General features: G+C 51.2%; 1 protein-coding gene across 4 annotated transcripts in view; it reads right to left on the bottom strand.

The window, feature by feature from the left end:
* Positions 1-17,008: 17,008 nt before the first annotated feature.
* TTLL1 (TTL family tubulin polyglutamylase complex subunit L1) overlaps positions 17,009-17,370 on the bottom strand; it is a 35,694-nt gene continuing 35,332 nt past the window's right edge. For all 4 annotated transcript variants that reach the window (XM_070453464.1, XM_020876953.2, XM_070453463.1 and 1 more), the window contains one exon: positions 17,009-17,298. In XM_070453464.1, the coding sequence (XP_070309565.1) occupies positions 17,169-17,298 (130 nt within the window). In that variant the 3' untranslated portion in view covers positions 17,009-17,168. The remainder of the gene's footprint in view (positions 17,299-17,370) is intronic.

A 17,370-nucleotide genomic window follows, 5' to 3' on the forward strand; every position in this document is an offset into this window, starting at 1 on the left:
ATTTAATTGGGTCCCAGTCCCTTCCTGGTGGCAGAGGAAAAGAGGAGAGGTCTGAGCACCACAGGTCCAGTTTTATATTTTGCTAAAAAAGCATTCTACCCCCCACCCCCACCCCCCACCCCCAGCAATTAATCAAGCCTAGGACTCAGTCAAAGGCTCAAGGGTTCATTGTTCTTTTTTGCTTTGTTATTGCAGCATTTTTTCTTTCTTTTCTTTTTTTTTTTTTTTAAAGCAGGTTTAGGTTTACAGGTTTGGGCATGTCACCTCACTTCCCGGCCTCAGTGTCCTATCTGGACAGAGAAACAGTGGCTAACCCCTACTAGATGGGGTAGGAGGGGTAGAGGAATTAAACATATTAATAGATGAAAAAGACTTGCATGGTACCTGGTGCAACAGAGGCACTCACCCGACCAATGATGCTGCGGGCCTTGGGCCACACAGTCAGGCACATCCTCATCTGTAAAGGAGAGGGAGGAGCCTGGCAGGCCCCAGCAGACATGCCAGCTCCCTCTCCCTCTCCTGCACTCCCTGCCCCACAAGGAGCAGAGCCATGGATGCTGCTCCTGAGAGTGGACATGATGCAGGGAAGGCAGATTTCCCACCCAGGTGAGTGCCAGGCCCACTGGCATTATCACCTGCAAAGGAATGCGGGCACCATCCCTCCAGATCACAGGCCATCCCACCCTGCTGCCCTGTTCCCACTCCCACTGCCCTCTGCTCCTCCCTGGATCCTGTTCCTGCCCCCGCCTCATCTCCTGTCCTTCCTTCTCACTCAGTGGGAGCCTCCAACCAAGTCTGAGACCCGCCTGAAAGCCACCCTCCAATCCAGACAGCCCCACTGGCAGCAGGGGGTGGGAGGGGCCAACCCCAGGTCAAGTTCAAGCAGTTCTTATGCCCGGTGGACTGCCCATGGTCACCTTCTTTCTCTGGGTCTGGGCAGTAAATGGTCGATCCACACCAGAGCCTGCCAGGGTGGATCTGGGATGGGTTTTGAACCATCTGAGTGGAGCTGTGTACACCACGAGGCAGGAGTATGTGACGAAGGACTGTTCCTTTTCTCCTCTAGGATTGATGGACAGCAGCTCAGAATGTGTGGTCAGCTGGGTAACAGGCAGAGGGGTGATAATTTCACACTGAAGTGTACTGGGCAAGGGGTGGGGTGGGTGGGAGAGACTGGCAGGAGGAGGCTGCTTTGGGGACCACAGAACATCAAAGCTGGAAGACCCCGAAGGATGGGCAGGAGAGTCTTCCTAAGGTGAGGAAGCAGAGGCCCAGGGAAGTCTGATGAGCTGCTGGAGGTTTTCCATCCATCAGGGCCGGAGACCCTCTCAAACCCGGGCTTTCTGACTCCTTCCTTCCTTCCCTGCATCAAGTCTTTCTCTCCATCTGACACAGCAGACACAGGATACCAGGTACTAAGCTGGGCATGAATGAAAAACAACACTTTCCCCACTTTTCAGCAACTCATGCTAGTGGGGGCCAGAGGGGGGAGCCTGTGAACAATGATCTTGAAGGGTCCAAGCAGTGCCCTGGGGGTCCCGGAGGGCTCCCAAGAAAACCAGCATTTCAGCAGATTCTCAAAGATTGGCAGGGCAGGGCTTGGAAGGACACGTCTGAAGGGCAAGTCATGGGAGCTATGGGTGCAGGGTTGTCAGCCTGAGACTGTGGAGCACACGCAGATCCTTAAAGGCTGGAGGGAAATATCCCTCCTGACAGTTCAAGACCAAGGTCAGGGTTGTCCAGCCGAGGGCCTGCTCCTGGGCGCCGTCCCCTGGGTATGTGGGTCCTGGCACCTCCTGGGTGGCCTGGGGTATAAGACAGCAGGGCCAAGGCTCCTCTCACTGTCCCTCTGAACACATCCTTCCTGTTGTGACAACTCTGTTCTCTGTGTAACTGGTTCCAGCCCGTGGCTCGGGTTTCAGATTTCACGAGAGCACTCATTGAAGCTGATGGGAGTATCATGTGGGCCCTGGGGACAGCCAGCCTGCCAAGCCCAGCCCTGCTAATTACAGGTCACAGCTTTCTTGTTAGGTGCCCAGACAGCAGGCACCCTGAGCCAGGCCCTCCTGGGGACCAGGCCTGGGAGACTGCTATCGCTCCCTCATTCAGGCAGTCTTCACTCTGCACCTGCTGGGTGCCTGGGGAGGACCCGAGGGGGCTGAACTGGCCCTGACTTCTCCCAGCCCTCAATATCAATCACAGCTGCCACCCAAAGGACCCCTTTCCACTGGGACAGCCCCATGATGGTGCTTTATCTATGAGAACTCCTGCTTCCCTACACCAACTCCACTTTGCACTTTGGGGAAACTGAGGCTCAGGGGGATAAGATGACTTGGTCAAGGTTATAGACTTAAGCTAGCTTAAAACTCAACATTCAAAAAACAGATCATGGCACCCAGTCCCACCACTTCATGGCACATAGAAGGGGAAAAGGTGGAAACAGTGAGAGATTTTATCTTCATGGGCTCCAAAATCACTGCGGATGGTGACTGCAGCCATGAAATTAAAAGACGCTTGCTCCTTGGGAGGAAAACTATGACAAACTGAGACAATGTATTAAAAAGCAGAGATATCACTTTGCCGACAAAGGTCCATCCAGTCAAAGCTCTGGTTTTCCAAGTAGTCATGTACGGATACGAGAGTTGGATCATAAAGAAGGCTGAGTGCTGAAAAATTGATGCTTTTGAACTATGGTGCTGGAGAAGTCCAAGGGACTTCTTGAGAATCTCTTGGACTGCAAGGAGATCAAACCAGTCCATCCTAAAGGAAATCAACCCTGAATACTCATTAGAAAGACTGATACTGAAGCTGAAGCCCTAATACTTTGGCCACCTGGTGCGAAGAGATGACTCATTGGGAAAGGCCCTGATTCTGGGAGAGATTGAGGGCAGGAGGAGAAGGGGACGACAGAGGATGAGATGGTGGGATGGCATCACTGACTCAATGGACATGAATTTGAGCAAGCTCTGGGAGACAGAGAAGAACAGAGGAGCCTGGTGTGCTGCAGACGATGGGGTCACAGAGTTGGACACAAATGAGTGACTGAACAGCAAGAACAAGCTCTCATTTGGGAAAATATCAAGGAATGGTGATTTTTTTTCCAGTAAGGAATTGTTTTGTATTTACAGGCTTTCGTGTCATTGAACTCTGAGATCAGAAATTTGGCTAAACATGTGAGGAGTTATATGAAAATGTTTGAGGTCACCAAACTCATACTTAAGCTGGGGGGAAAGGGCAGGATGATTTAGTGAGAGGAGAGAGAGGTGAGAGTGAGTTAAGTGTGAACTAAAAAATCAAGGGCAGGCAGATGAGAGTGGTAGGCGCTGGACCAGAAAATGGTTTAAAGCCTCAAGGACATGGAGCTTTAACTGGGTCTCGGGAATGGGCAAGATTTAGATGGGTGGGATGAGGAGAGGAGAGGATGTCAGATTGTAGGCACAGCACTGTGGTCCCCAGGCAGAACTGTGAGGCTGGGACGGGACCTGAATGGCTGGGGAAGAAGGATGCCCAAAGGTTTCCTACCGTATCTGCAAGTAGGAAACGTACTCCAGGCCAAGGAACAGATCTTTCCAGGTGTTGGAGCTGACATCCCTAAGACGCTTCCAGGCTGAAGGGATTCCTGGGCGGCTGTTCATTAAAAATTTCCATTTGTCCATCCTCCAGTTTCCTCACTTTCTCAAAGCCTTTCTGTTTGGGCTCAGTCGCCTGGAGGCATGAGACGCGGCACCCTCTTGTCAGGAAGTGAACGTAATGTCACCGTGACACCCCCCTCCCCCAAGTTTTTACGGCTGTGACTCAGCTTTCACCCAACCCAGGCCTCTGCCCGGTCACCCTCCCCTGGCACTCGCCCCCGTTCCGTGCTCTCCAGCTCTCCTCCAAAAGCCCACGGGTAGGGTCTGGAGCCTGCTGCCCTGGGGACAGTGGGAACAGAGGAGGCAGATCCAAGAACAAAGCTGTGTGATCGTCATTACTGCTAAAAATAGCTGCCGGGCCCAGGTGCACAAGCTCAGTCACTGCCTCTTTCCACCTGGCGTGGAAGGATGGCCTTCACCCTCATGCTCCCACGCGTGCTATGAAGACAAGGAGGCAGACTCAGAGATGGGCAGGAGCAGACCCACAGTCACACAGCCAGTCCGTGGGCAGGGCCTCCCCTCCGCCCCCAGACTCAGAGTCCCGAGTCAGGCTTTGAAGTCCAAGACTTACTGAACACCTACTACCCACTAGCCACTGATCTGGGTACTGTGGTGAATGAGATGACAAGCCCCCCTCTGGGGGGAGGGACACTCACCACTCAGCCAGTGAACAGAGGCTGAGCTCTCAGCGTCCTGGAGCCTGGCCTGGCCTCTGCCCCCCAGCCACGCCAGGCTGCACAGGCACCCGGCTCTCTCCCCTCCCCAGGCCCTGAAGTGACTCTCCCCCTTCTCCAGAACGGGTGTGCACGCTCAGTCGGGCCGGACTCTGTGACCACACGGACTGTAGCCCCCTAGGCTCCTCTGTCCATGGGATTCTCTACGGGCCATACCCATCAGGTCAGGCAGAGGCTGTTTTGCCCTTGCGGAGTTGATAGTTTTGTAACGGAGAGAGTAGAAAAGCATGGAAATACCTAAGATAACTTTGCCTAGTAATCAGTGCTTTGAAAAAAGTCAAAAAGGATGATAAGAGACTGATAATCAGGAAAGTTTCTCCGAGAAAATACTCCAAGTGATCAGATGGAACTGGCCCCGTGGAGATCAAGGGGGAGGGCATTCCAGGTAGAGGGGCTCACCAGAGCAAAGGCCCTGAGGCAGGGGTGAACGTGAAAGCTTGAGTTAACTTCAAATTACAGGGGAAGTTTTCTGGGAGGGCCTGAAGCCTCAGATATGCTCTGACTTTTGCTTTAAAATTCAAGAGGAAGGGAACACCGGTGTAGACAAGAGAATCTGAAAAGTTTTCATGGAAGAGCCAACAGAACTTCCTTATCACAGAATCAGAAAAGTCCAATCTCCTAGGGGGCATGGAAAATTTACCTCTTTAAAACAGTTTCTACCAAGAAAACAGAAAAATGGTCGGTCCATCAGCACATGAAAAGATGCTCAATGTTATTAGTCGTCAGGGAAATGCAAATCAAAGCCACAATGAGACCCCACATCACATCCCCAGGATGGCTACAACTAAAAAGACAAATAATAGGTGTTATACCGGATGCGGAGAAACTGGAACACTCACACACTGCTGGTAGGAACGTAAAATGGTGCAATTGCTTTGGAAAATAGTTTGGCAGTTTCCCAAAAAGTTAAACATACATTTCCCTGTGGCCTGGGCTTCCCTGGCGGCTCGGATGGTAAAGAATTTGCCGGCAATTTGGGAGACCTGAGTTCGACCTCTGAGTCTGGAAGATCCCCTGGAGAAGGGAATGGCTACCAACTCCAGTATTCTTGCCTGGAAAATTCCATGGACAGAGGAGCCTGGTGGGTTACAGTCCATGGTGTCGCAAAGAGTCAGACACGACTGAGCAACTAACACACACACACACGTACACCTATGACTTAGCAGCCTATATATCCACCCAAGAGAAAGGAAAACACTTGTCCATATAAAAACTTATACACAAATGGTCACAGCATCATTACTCACAGTGACTAGGAAGTGAAAGCAACTCAAATGTCATCTACGTGGTAATGGGTAAATAGAATGTGGTGCATCTAGTCATACGATGAAATATCATTCATGAATAAAAAGAAATGAAATGCTAAGATACACCGCAACACGCATAGACCTCAAAAATGTGATGCTAAGGGAAAGAAACAAGATGAAGCAGGCGAGCAAACCGAAATCCCACATACTATGAGATTCCATTTATGTTAAATGTTCAAAAAAGACGAGTCTGTAGAAACGGAAAGTAGATCAGTGGTTGCTAAAAGCTAGATGTACAAGTAAGGGGCTATTGCAAATGGGCCTGAGCGATCATGTTGGGGGTGATGAAGATGTTGTTAAACTGGATTCTGATGATCACTGTACAACTCTGTAAATTTGCTAGAGATCACTGAATTATTCACTTAAAACGAGTGTGTGGGAGACCTGGCTTCAATCCCTGGGTTGGGAAGATCCCCTGAAGGAGGGCCTGGCAACCCACTCCAGTATTCTTGCCTGGAGAATCCCGTGGACGGAGGACTCTGGTGGGTGACAATCCATGGGGTGGCAAAGAGTTGGACATGACTGAGCGACTAAACACAGGTACATAATATGTAAACTGTTATTATTGTCATTAGGTCACTAAGTCGTGTCTGACTCTCTGCTACCCCATGTACTGTAGCCCACCAGGCTCCTCGGTCCAAGGGATTCTCCAGGCAAGAATACTGGAGTGGTTTGCCATTTCCTTCTTCAGGCGCTCCTCCTGACTCAGGGGTGGAACACGGGCCTTCTGCATTAGCAGGTGGATTCTTTACTGCTGAATCACCAAGGAAGTCCTGGTATGTAAATTAGACCTCAATAAAACTGTTAAAGAAAGATGCTTCTCCTCTAGCACTGGCTGGATTTTATGTTCCATGATAACCAGGACTGACCCATCTTGTTTAGCAAAGTGTCCCCAGGACCTCAGACAGCTAAGGTACACAGTGAGCACCCAATAAAGACCAGTGGAATGGGGGAAGGAAGGAAGGAAGCCTATGAAAAGTAATAGTCTTCAGCTGGGGGCACAACCCTTCGGAGCCTCCTTCTCTCACTTCTCTCCCTAACCCCTCTACTTGGAAGATCTGCCTTCATGGCCGATCCACTTCCTCTTGGATTTCCCTGCTGCACTTTGACCCTGCTGTCCCCAGGCCCATCACAGTCCCTGCTTGTGAAGTCCCAGAGCCCCTCAAGACTGAGCTCAATAATCGCATGAAGCTCTGGTCACTCATTCCTGCATCCTGGCTTCCCTAAGATGCTGAGCCTTCCATGAGAGGCCTCGCTCCTCTCTGCCTGCTCCTTTCTGCCCTCTTCTTGTTGCTCCTTGGGGCCCCCACCCTCGGACAATCTCCGGGAGCATCCCTTTTCAGCTGCATGCCATTGGTCCTCGGTTCTACATCACAGTCCAACTGCAGATCCTTGAGGGCCAAACTGACATCCCACTGGAGTGTCCCCAAGATTCCTCAAGCTCGACATCTCTAAAACAAAAGTCATCATCTTCCCTTCAGCCCTGCATGAACGGTACCTCCTTCCAGAAACCTGAGTTCTCATGTCCCCTTCTCACTCATCCTCCCCACCGAGTCCTGCCAGTGTTACTTCCAAACACCTCTTTTCTCTCCAAAACACTACCATCTGTTGTCTGGATGACCCTTCTCCCATCTGTTCTCCAGACTGTAACCTGAGTGAACTTGTACAGGTTAAAATTCTTTGAACTGCGGCCAACTGTATGTAGCTGACTAAAAACAGTAGTGGAATCACAGGAAGGAGACAAGCAGTGTTTCCTGCAATCAAAGGAAGAACTGAAATGTCAAGACTAAGGGAAGAAAGTGACCAGACAGCCGCCAGCTTCAACCTCTAAAGCTCTTGGTTCCTCTTCTTTTTTTTTTTTTAATTCATTGATTCTGCTACACCAGGCCTTAGTTGTGGCATGTGGGGTTTTTTGTTGCCATGTGGGGTCTTTCATTGCCATGTGCAGGGTCTTTGTTGCAGCAAAAGAGATCTTTTATTTACAGCATGCAGGATCTAGTTCCCTGACCAGGGTTTGAACCTGGGCCCCCTGCATTGGGCATGGAGTCTTAGCCACTGGACCACCAGGGAAGTCCCTCATGGTTCTTCTTGCTGAAACACATCTTCAAGGGTTTCCATTGGGCCAGCTTGTGGTGAGGGGCCCAGCCTAACCTGAGTAGCCCAGACATGTCATGTCACCAAGACCCACTTGAGGATCGAGCTCCTTGCAGACCAGGAGAAATCACCTGTGCCCAGCAACCAGCCCTCTCATGCCCCCCAGCAGATCATATTGGCCCCGTAATCCTGAGCATCTCTATTCAGACACAACCCAGAGAGCCGGCTCTCTCGACCACTGCCTCCCACCCATCTAAAACCTCTGCCGGGTCACAGTCAGCTTTTTCCAGGCTCTTCACGTCCCCTCCGAGGGTCCACTGGAGCAGCCTGCCCTCTGATCTCACCCACCTCTGGGAATGTTCCTTTCTCATCTCTCTCCCCTTCAAACTGAACTCTGTAGGGCAAGGACTTACTTCCCTGTCTTGCTCAGGGCTGTGCCCCACATACCCAGTGCTGTCAAACCACTAATGCTCCTTCAATATTGGGTGACTTAATGGAAAGTTTCTTCCCTGGTAGTTCAGTCAGTAAAGAATCTGCCTGCAGTGCAAGAGATCGGGGTTCAAGCTCAGTCCGTAAAGAATCTGCCTGCAATGCAAGAGACTGGGGTTTGATCCCTGGCTAATGGAAAAGCAACTCAGTGGACATAAGTTTGAGTAAAGTCCGAGAGACAGAGACAGTAAAGGACAGGGAAGCCTGGCATGTTCATGGTATTGCAAAGTTGGACACGACCTAGTAACTGAACAACAGGTGGAAAAACAGGTGAATTCTGGTTGCAGTGGAGACATTTCTGCCTGGGTGAAGATTGTGTATGAGAAGAGTTTGCCTATAAGCCTGACTTATTTTTGTTTTTAAAAAATATTTATTTATTTATATCTATTTGGCTGTGCTGGGTCTTAGTTGCAGTATCTGGGATCTAGCTCCGTGACCAGAGATTGAACTGGGTCCCCTGCAGCAGGAGCGTGGAGTCTTAGCCGCTGGACTGTCAACGAAGTCCGGAATTATTTTCATTCTTACTCTGAGTGCAAGATTCAGGAACTGAAGCTAACCGGTAACTTTCTTGATACATAGTTGTTACATGGAAACAGTATGATTTCATAGCCATGAAAGATAGGACCTCACTGAACAGTTCTTGGAAAAATACCTCGTTAACATAACTTGGCAAGTTTAACCCAATTCTGCTTTAAAGGTTCAAACCCCTTTTACACACACGCCCCCTGCTGGTCAACTGAGAATTGCTCCTGGCTCTCAAGACCTGCTCCTCTGTGAAGGCCCCTCTTTCCTTAGTCCTCCCACCCCTCGTATTCTCTTTAGTTCACACCCTCAGCTCTTCCCTTCTGTGCTTCCCTGCAGCCTCTTCCCACCTCGATCATCTTCTGAACCACCCCTTAGAGTCACATCTCTAGGAACATCCCCCTTGTCATGCTGCTCTTCAAAAACATTTCAGTGGCTCCCTAGTGCCAATTTCTGGAGCCTGGCATCCAAGATCCTTCATAATTTGGCCCAAATCCTCTTTCTGAAATCATCTCTCATTATCCTCCTGCCCCACCCCCATCCAGTGTCCACTCATTCTTCAAGACACCTCAAGGATGGAGCAGGAAATGGCAACCCACTCCAGTATTCTTGCCTGGACAATTACATGGTCAGAGGAGCCTGGTGGGCTACAGTCCACGGGGCTGCAAAAGAGCTGGCCATGCCTTATTGACTGAGCCTGCATACATGCAATGTATAATACATACTTTCTACTGCTGTGTAAAGCAATTGAAGATCTTTCTCCAAAAAAAAAAAAAAAAAAAAGACCTCAAGGAAATGATCCAGGTCAGCCAGCCCACTGGGGCATACATTATCTATGCCACTGCTCTGGCACTGAGTCTAAGCTGTCTCTTTCATTGTTCTTACAAGAAACAGTCTGTGAACTCCTTGAGGGCAGGCCCCAGGTCTTAAAACTAAAGTGACAGCAAAAAATGTTAACTAATGCTGACATGAATTTGAGCAAGCTCTGGGAGATAGTGGAGGACAGAGGAGCCTGGTGTGATACAGTCCATGGGGTTGCAAAGAGTCGGACTCGACAACAATTGAGTCTGAATGACAACAATACCAATTTGGCACTTTTGCAATCCTCATCTTCCCTTCCTCCGATGGCTTTGTGAGCTAGATGGGGCCGAGATCTTAATCTCCACCATGCAGATGAGAAAGCAGAGTCACACAGCAAGCAAGCAGCCGACCAGATTCTGTCTGTGCCGTTACCCCCTGCGCTCTCCTTGGTGCACCTTCCAATTTCTCCAAACTTTTTTTTTTTTATTTTTACTTTACTTTTATGTATTTATTTGACTGTGCCCGGTCTTTAGTTGCAGCCTGTGGGATCTAGTTCCCCGACCAGGAATCGAACCTGGGCCCCCTGCACTGGAAGTGAAGAGTCTTAGCCTCTGGACCACCAGGGAAGACCCCGTAATCCTTCTGAACGGCAAGTGACCACCAGCGTCTGTTGATTTTATGTCAACCCCTGAATCCCATAGTGACCTGGTATTCCCCTGCCTTTTCCACCGGAGACAGCATGGGGCATTGTGAAGAGCTTGATGGGAAGTCACGGGCACCCGGTCGCCGCGAGCCTCTGCCCTTGCCCAGCTGTGTGACCTGGGGGAGTCGCCTCCTCCCACCAGGAAGGACTGGGCAGCGCTCTGTGTCTCTCAAGTTAGGGGCTGGCTTTTTGTCCTTGTTGCTGTTCATTTTTAATTTAGGAGGCCCTTAAGGCTCTGCGGGAAATGTAATTTGAAAAAGTTGAAGAACTATACTGCTGTCCCCAGCTGCACCTGGGCCTACCTGGTTTTCCCCTCCCCTTACCTGCCTGGTAAGGGAGGCGGCTGCATTCCTGGGCAGGGACCTGGGAGACCAGCTTCCTTCTCTAGGCTGGTGTGGTGGTGGGGGGCTTGGAGGGTCCTCTGCTACTGCCTTCACACTCACAGTGCCTGCGGCACCATCTAAAGAGAAAAATGTGTTTATCTGTTTCTAAGACTGAACAGGGCTCTGCCAGCCTTGGGGAAGGAGCCAATCTTTCTTAAAGCCACATCAGAATTGGGACTTCCCTGGTGGCTCAGATGGTAAAGCGTCTGCCTACAATGCAGGAGATTCGGATTCAATCCCTGGGTCGGGAAGATCTCCTGGAGAAGGAAATGACAACCCACTCTAGTATTCTTGCCTGGAAAATCCCAGGGACAGAGGAGCCTGGTGGGCTGCCATCTATGGGGTCGCACAGAGTCGGACACGACTGAAGCAACTTAGCAGCAGCATTGGAAAAGACCCTGATGCTGGAAAAGATTGAAGGCAGGAGGAGAAGGGAACAACAGAGGATGAGATGGTTGGATGGCATTACCAGCTCAATGAACATGAGTTTGAGTAAACTCCAGGAGTTGGTGATGGACAGGGGGGCCTGGCATGCTGCAGTCCATGAGGTTGCAAAGAGTTGGACACAACTTAGCAACTTCAATCACTCACTCACGTCAAAACTAGTGAAATCCCCCATGTTAAATCATTAAGGATTCTCATAGTCTTAAGTTCTTCAGTCAAAGACCAGGAAAAATGTCCCCATGGGGGACAGGTGGGTGAATTGCTTGTTGCCTAGGAGAAATGCCTGGGATGTCAGGGCTTGTTGCGGGGAGGGTGTTGCTGGCTGACAGGTGGGTCTGGGGAGGTGGGCTTTGCCCTGGATTGGCTGCTCTGAGGGCAGGTGATTCTGTGACCAGGTGTCTCAGTAAACCTCATCTATGATGGTGGGGTGGGGGGGCAGCTCAGGACAGGTGAGAACGGTGATTGGGAGAAGTCAGTTCTGTGGCCGGGAGAGGGTAAGGGAAGCATGGTCATCCTTCGGCTTGGGTGACATGGATGCTGTTGTTCGGGTTCAGACACGGTGATGGGCGGGCTCTCTCTTGATGATCGGTCACACGGTGGCCTGGTCTGAGGCTGCCCGTCTGTGCGATCGTTCACGTTCTGCAGAATACCGAGCTGTGAGGGCCAGGCCTGCTCCTGGCTGTTGGGGCTGGTTTTTCTTTCTCGGGGACAATGTCAGCAGACAAAACTCAGCGCTCGAGTTCTCTCCAGCTCCAGGTGCCCCTGTGGAGCCCCTCCTTAAATACTTATATGTTTGGCGGCTCCAGGTCTTTGTTGCAGCACATGGGATCTTCACGCTTCATCGTGGCATGTGAACAACATTCGTGGCACGTGGGGTCTGGTCCCCTGACCAGAGAGGGAACCCAGGCCCCCTGCGCTGGGAGCATGGAGTCTCAGCCCCTGGACCACCCGGAAAGTCCCTGTGGGCCCCTTTAACGGTGTCTTTTCTCGCCCCACACCCTCTGCCATCGGGCCTAAGGCTCGGACAGAAGGTGAATGGGGAAGCACAACACTTGCTCTAGGGCTGGGCAGGTAGGAGGCCACCTGGAGCTCTGTGACAGCCGGGCTCGCCCTTCCAGCCGGAATGGGAATCGGACCCCGAGGCGTGAGCTGCCTGGTCTCCTTGGCCACGACAGAGACCTTGGGCAGCAGGGAGCCCTTGGAGTCACTTCTCTGCGGCCCACCCTCACCCCTGGAGGAGCCCCAGCTGCATCTGAAACATCAGAGGCAGCTCCCGGGGTCGGGGAGCAGGGAGGCGCTGGCCGCAGTTGGGGGGAAGAGGCATGGTGGAATAAACGGGACCAGTGGTGACAGAGGGGGCCAAATTCAGGAGGCAGAACCCCCGAAGACTCAGTTCCCAACGGGAATGGAAAGGTGAGGGAGAGGAGCATGGAGAACGGCCCTGAATCAGACACCCGAACCAGGACAGCCCCAGGGGCCCATGGGCTTGTATCAGCAGAGATGCCTGATCAATGCTTTTACTGTCCTTTAGGCAAAAAAGTCACCCCCAACCTACAGCAGTGATTGTGTCCATAGAAACACCTTGTCTGCCTAATGAGAAACAGGAAGCAAAATCTGGTGGTGTTCCTGTTGCCCCGCAGGGATCCTGAAATGCCCCAGGGCACTCCGCTTGGATGCAGCTCCTGGTAAGTGACACAAAAGGACACCCTGTGGGCACTGGTCGCTGGGCAGTGCCAGGTGCCAGGCCCAGAGGCCAGCTGGCCAGGGTCCCTGCAGCAGACGCTCACCCGCCTCCCTGGACCACAGGAGGCTGATGGCCTGAGGCGGGGCAGACCAGGGAAGCATCTCCCCTGGCTGGCTGGAGAGGCCGCTGAGCTGGAAAATGGGCCTGGAGGTAGGACGGAGCCTGCCGGTGTCCTGGAGGAAGGATGACCCAGGCAGAGACAAGGCAGGTGAGTCTGGGGTCAGTGAACACCATGTGTGGAGAGCCTCCAGGTTCTCCCAAGCACAGGAGGCTTTGTGGGGCACACTGAAGAACTGCCCTGTGTTAAGGGAGATGGTCACAGGTCAGGAAAATCCTTTGGGCCGGGGGTGCAGCCCGACGGTATGGTAGGGGCTGAGGGCCGAGTTGGGTGAGCCTCGAGCAGTGGTCCAGGCGGGAGGCCCTTGAGGAGCCTGCCACCAGGCTTGGGGACTGCTGGGCGGGGATCGGGGGGACCAGTGGGAGGACTCCTTCATTCTGGACTTGAGCACCTGCTGAAAAATACTGGGGGAGCAGCCCGTGTAGGAAGCAGGCAAATGATGAGTTTCCTCTGGGAAAAATCGAGTAGAATTATCCTAGAATTGATCAGATGCTACGGCCTTCAGACTTCAGGACCTGTCCTTCACCCCTCAGCGTTATCAAATGGAAAAAAGTAATGGGAGCTGATAAGAAAACAGAAATTGTTAACCCAGACGACTTCAAAGGGGGACACCACGGCTGGAGGCCTGGGCCCAGTGATCTCACAGTCTGTTTACAGCCCGGCAGTTTCCCAAGGCCTGCTTTGGACACCACGTACTTCCTCCCCGTGCATGTACTGGAAGTGTCCAAAGGAAACATCTGCTCTAGAACATGACATCACTCATGCCACCGTCAATATTTGATATAAATATATTTAACAGGCATTCGCTCTTGCTTAGCAACCTGGTCATGGGCTCGCTGACTTCTCCCCTCCGTGATTCAACTTCCCCCGCGTTCAGGCTGCGATCACATTCCCAGGCAGGGACTCCACCCTTCCCAAAACCAGGCAGCATAACAGGGAACTTGGATTGGAAGAACTGGTGGGTGGAAAAGCTGTGATCAGAAGTGGAGGGTGGAAGTCACCAGCTGCGTGGAGTATTAGGCCCCCTCCTGGGGAAGAAAACACAGTCAGAGCTGGAGCAAGAACCAGTCGGGGTGGGCGGTAGCACTTCTTATTTCCGAGGCGAATAAAATCAATCCCCTTTTTATCTACTAGGAAGCAAAGGTCCAAGGAGCCACTGTCGGTTTGTTCCAAGGAACAAACTAATAAATGGCAAAGCCAGGCCACAAGCCCAGGTCTGACTCAGAGGCTCAAATCCACACCCACCGTCCACACCAGGCCTGAATATCAGGGAATACACAAAGTACGTTGATCAATAAGCTGGGACCATTTCAGGCTTGACGTGAACACAGCAGACAAATTCCTATAAATTGCAATTTATTTGAGTTCTGGCTATATGCCATTTGTACTACATTTTACTAATTTTGTATTGAAATAGGGGCTTCCCTGCAGGCTCAGTAATGAAGAATCTGCCTGCAATGCGGGGGATGCAGGAGACGCAGGTTTGATCCCTAGGTTGGGAAGATCCCCTGGAGGAGGAAATGGCAACCTGCTCCAATATTCTTGCCTGGAAAATCCCACAGAGGAGCCTGGCGGGCCAGGTATGGTCGTCCATGAGGTTGCGAAGAGTCGGACCTGACTGAGCGAGTGAGCACGCAGCACACACATAGAACTAGATCCATGTTTTATATTCTTTTAAAAAATCATTTCATTTTTGGCTGTGCTAGGTCTTCATCGGTGCTCTTGGGCTTTCTCTAGTTGCAGTGAGAGGGGGCTACTCCGTCGTTGCAGTGCCTGGGACTCTCATTGCAGTGGCTTCTCTTATTGTAGGGCAAAGTCCCTAGGGCACACGGGCTTCGGTGGTTGCCCCGTGGCACGTGGGATCTTCCCGGACCAGGAATTGAACCCGTGTTCCCTGCACTGGCAGGCGGATTCCTGTCCACCCAACCACCAGGGAGGAAGACCTCTATCTTCTATGTCCTTGGCACAATTACATAACAGGAAAATCTTATTCCTAACATTGTAATGGAACATAGGTAGGGAGCTGAAAGAGAAACTCAGGACAATGAGTGAAGCATTAGTGAACAGGTGTCAAATGTGACAATAAAAGGTTCTTGTAAGAGAACAGCCCCAGGGGTGGTTCAGATGCATCGATCGTTCTATAGAGGTACGTGGGTTGCCTCCCCATATTTTTCTGTAGGTCACAGGAGTCCAGGCTGGCTTGCTGTAAACACATCATGTCAAGAGCTTATCCCGCCGCCAAAGACTTGCCAACAGCGCTTACCTCTGCGTCTGCGGCAAAGCCCAGAGGCTGATGTCATATAAGCCACAGGGCAGGAATTGTCTGGGCTTATCTGACTGACAGACTCACCTACAAAACCCAGTGCGTCTCCTCAGAGCACCGAGACAAGGGCCTTTGTAATGATAAATGCTGAGGTGTTATTATTTCTAGTTGCCTGTTTTCCTCTAGAGCACAGTCAAGCTCAAAGGAATGAAACCAAAGTAGTTGTCGGATTAAATATTTTGCTTTCTCACAGCACCATGGTTCTGTAAGATATTCAGGTTTGCGTTTTGGTTTTGCCTTAGTGCCAAATTTCAAAAATGTGACCTACCTTATAATAAACTAAATCACATTCTGAAGCTGTTACTTTCTGTCCAAAGGGCTCATTTTATACATTCGTGAATCAGTTATTCAGCCCTAATGAAATAGATTGTGATACTGTGATTTTTAGGAAATATGTATTTGGTCTCCATCCCCTTTCCCAGCATACAAAACCCTTGTAGTTTTCTTTCTAAGAGCTACAGGGACATCTTTCTGTTATATTTAGTTTTGTTTCCAGTTCCTGAAACTGCTACAGAGCAGAAAGGTGAAATGCGTATCTTTTGTTATTCCTAACAAGTCCCTTTCAAGCAAACCAGAGTTTGTGCTAATGACTGGTGACTGGGGCTCCTGGATGGCCTTGGATGTGAACTGGCTGCCTGGGGAACCAAGGCGCACCCCTCAACCTTCCAGCGGGGGCTGGAAGTTGAGTCAGTTGCCAATGGCCAGTGATTTAATCAATCATTGCCATGTACTGGGGTTTCCCAGGTGGCATTAGTGGTAAAGAACTCACCTGCCAACGCAGGAGACAAAAGAGATGCGGGTTTGATCCCTGGTTCAGAAAGATCTCCTGGAGGAAGGCATGGCAACCCACTGCAGTATTCTTGCCTGGAGAATCTCATGGACAGAGGAGCTTGAGGGGCTAGAGTTGATAGGGTTGCCAAGAGCCAGACACGACTGGAATGACTTAGCATGCATGCAGTCACGCCCATGTAATGAGGCTTCCATAAATATCCCCAAACTACGGAATTGGAAGAGCTTCCAGGCTGCTGAGCACGTAGAGGCGTTGGAAGGGTGTTGCCCCCAGAGCGCGCATGCGAGCTCGGTGCCCCTTCATCCACACGTTGCCCTGTGCATCTCTGCCATCTGGCTTTTCCTGAGTCGCACTCTTTATGTAAACTGGTAATCGAGTAAGTAAACTGTTTCCCTGAATTTTGCAAGCCCCATTCTCAAATTAATTGAACCCAAGGATAGGGCTGTGGGAACCTCCGACTTGTAGCCAGTTGGTAGGACGCAGTTAACTGGACTTGTGACTGGCGCCTGAAGTTGTGAGTGTGGTGGGCAGCCTTGTGGGGCTGAGGCCGGCCCTGTGGGATCTGACTCCATCTCCAGGCAGACAGTGTCCAGAGTTAAACCATAGGACAGTGCTACCCAACCTTTTTGGCACCAGGGACAAGTTTCATGGAAGACAGTTTTTCCATGGACCAGGGGGTAAGGGATGGTTTCGGGATGACTCAAGTGCATTATGTTTATTCTGCACTTTATTTCTATTATTATATCAGATCCACCTCAGATCATCAGGCATAGATCCTGGAGGTTGGGGATCCCCTGCTGTAGGACATCTGGGGCCACAGCAGAATTGCTTGGTGTGGGAAAAATCCTGATACGCCTGGAGTCAGAAGTATTGTGAGGGTGGGAGTGAAGGAGAAACAGGGACGTTCCCCCAATAACAGATTCCTTAACCTTTCAAAGAAGTGCCTTTATTTATTTACAGGGTTTAGGAAAGAAAAAAAAAGCTCTAGAAAAAGGAAATTCCAAAATAGGTGTCTTGGGCAAGGGTCGGGTGCGGTGGCAGGTTCTGACCGGGTCCGGGCTGTAAGTCCTGCTCTCGCTGGCGGTCACTTCCAGGTGGTGAGGACGGTCCTCCCGGCATCTCTCAATCGGCTCCCTTTGGGCCCCAGCGACTGGCCCGGCCGACTTCTCAGCTCTCGGTCAGCCCCGTCGCCCTGCGCCAGCTCCTCATCGTACCTAGAGACAGATGGAACATCTCCAGGGTTCAGCTGCAGCGTCGCCACGGCAACCAGAGAAGCAGCCCATGTG

Source organism: Odocoileus virginianus, chromosome 23, assembly GCF_023699985.2.
Source record: "Odocoileus virginianus isolate 20LAN1187 ecotype Illinois chromosome 23, Ovbor_1.2, whole genome shotgun sequence".
Taxonomy (NCBI): domain Eukaryota; kingdom Metazoa; phylum Chordata; class Mammalia; order Artiodactyla; family Cervidae; genus Odocoileus; species Odocoileus virginianus.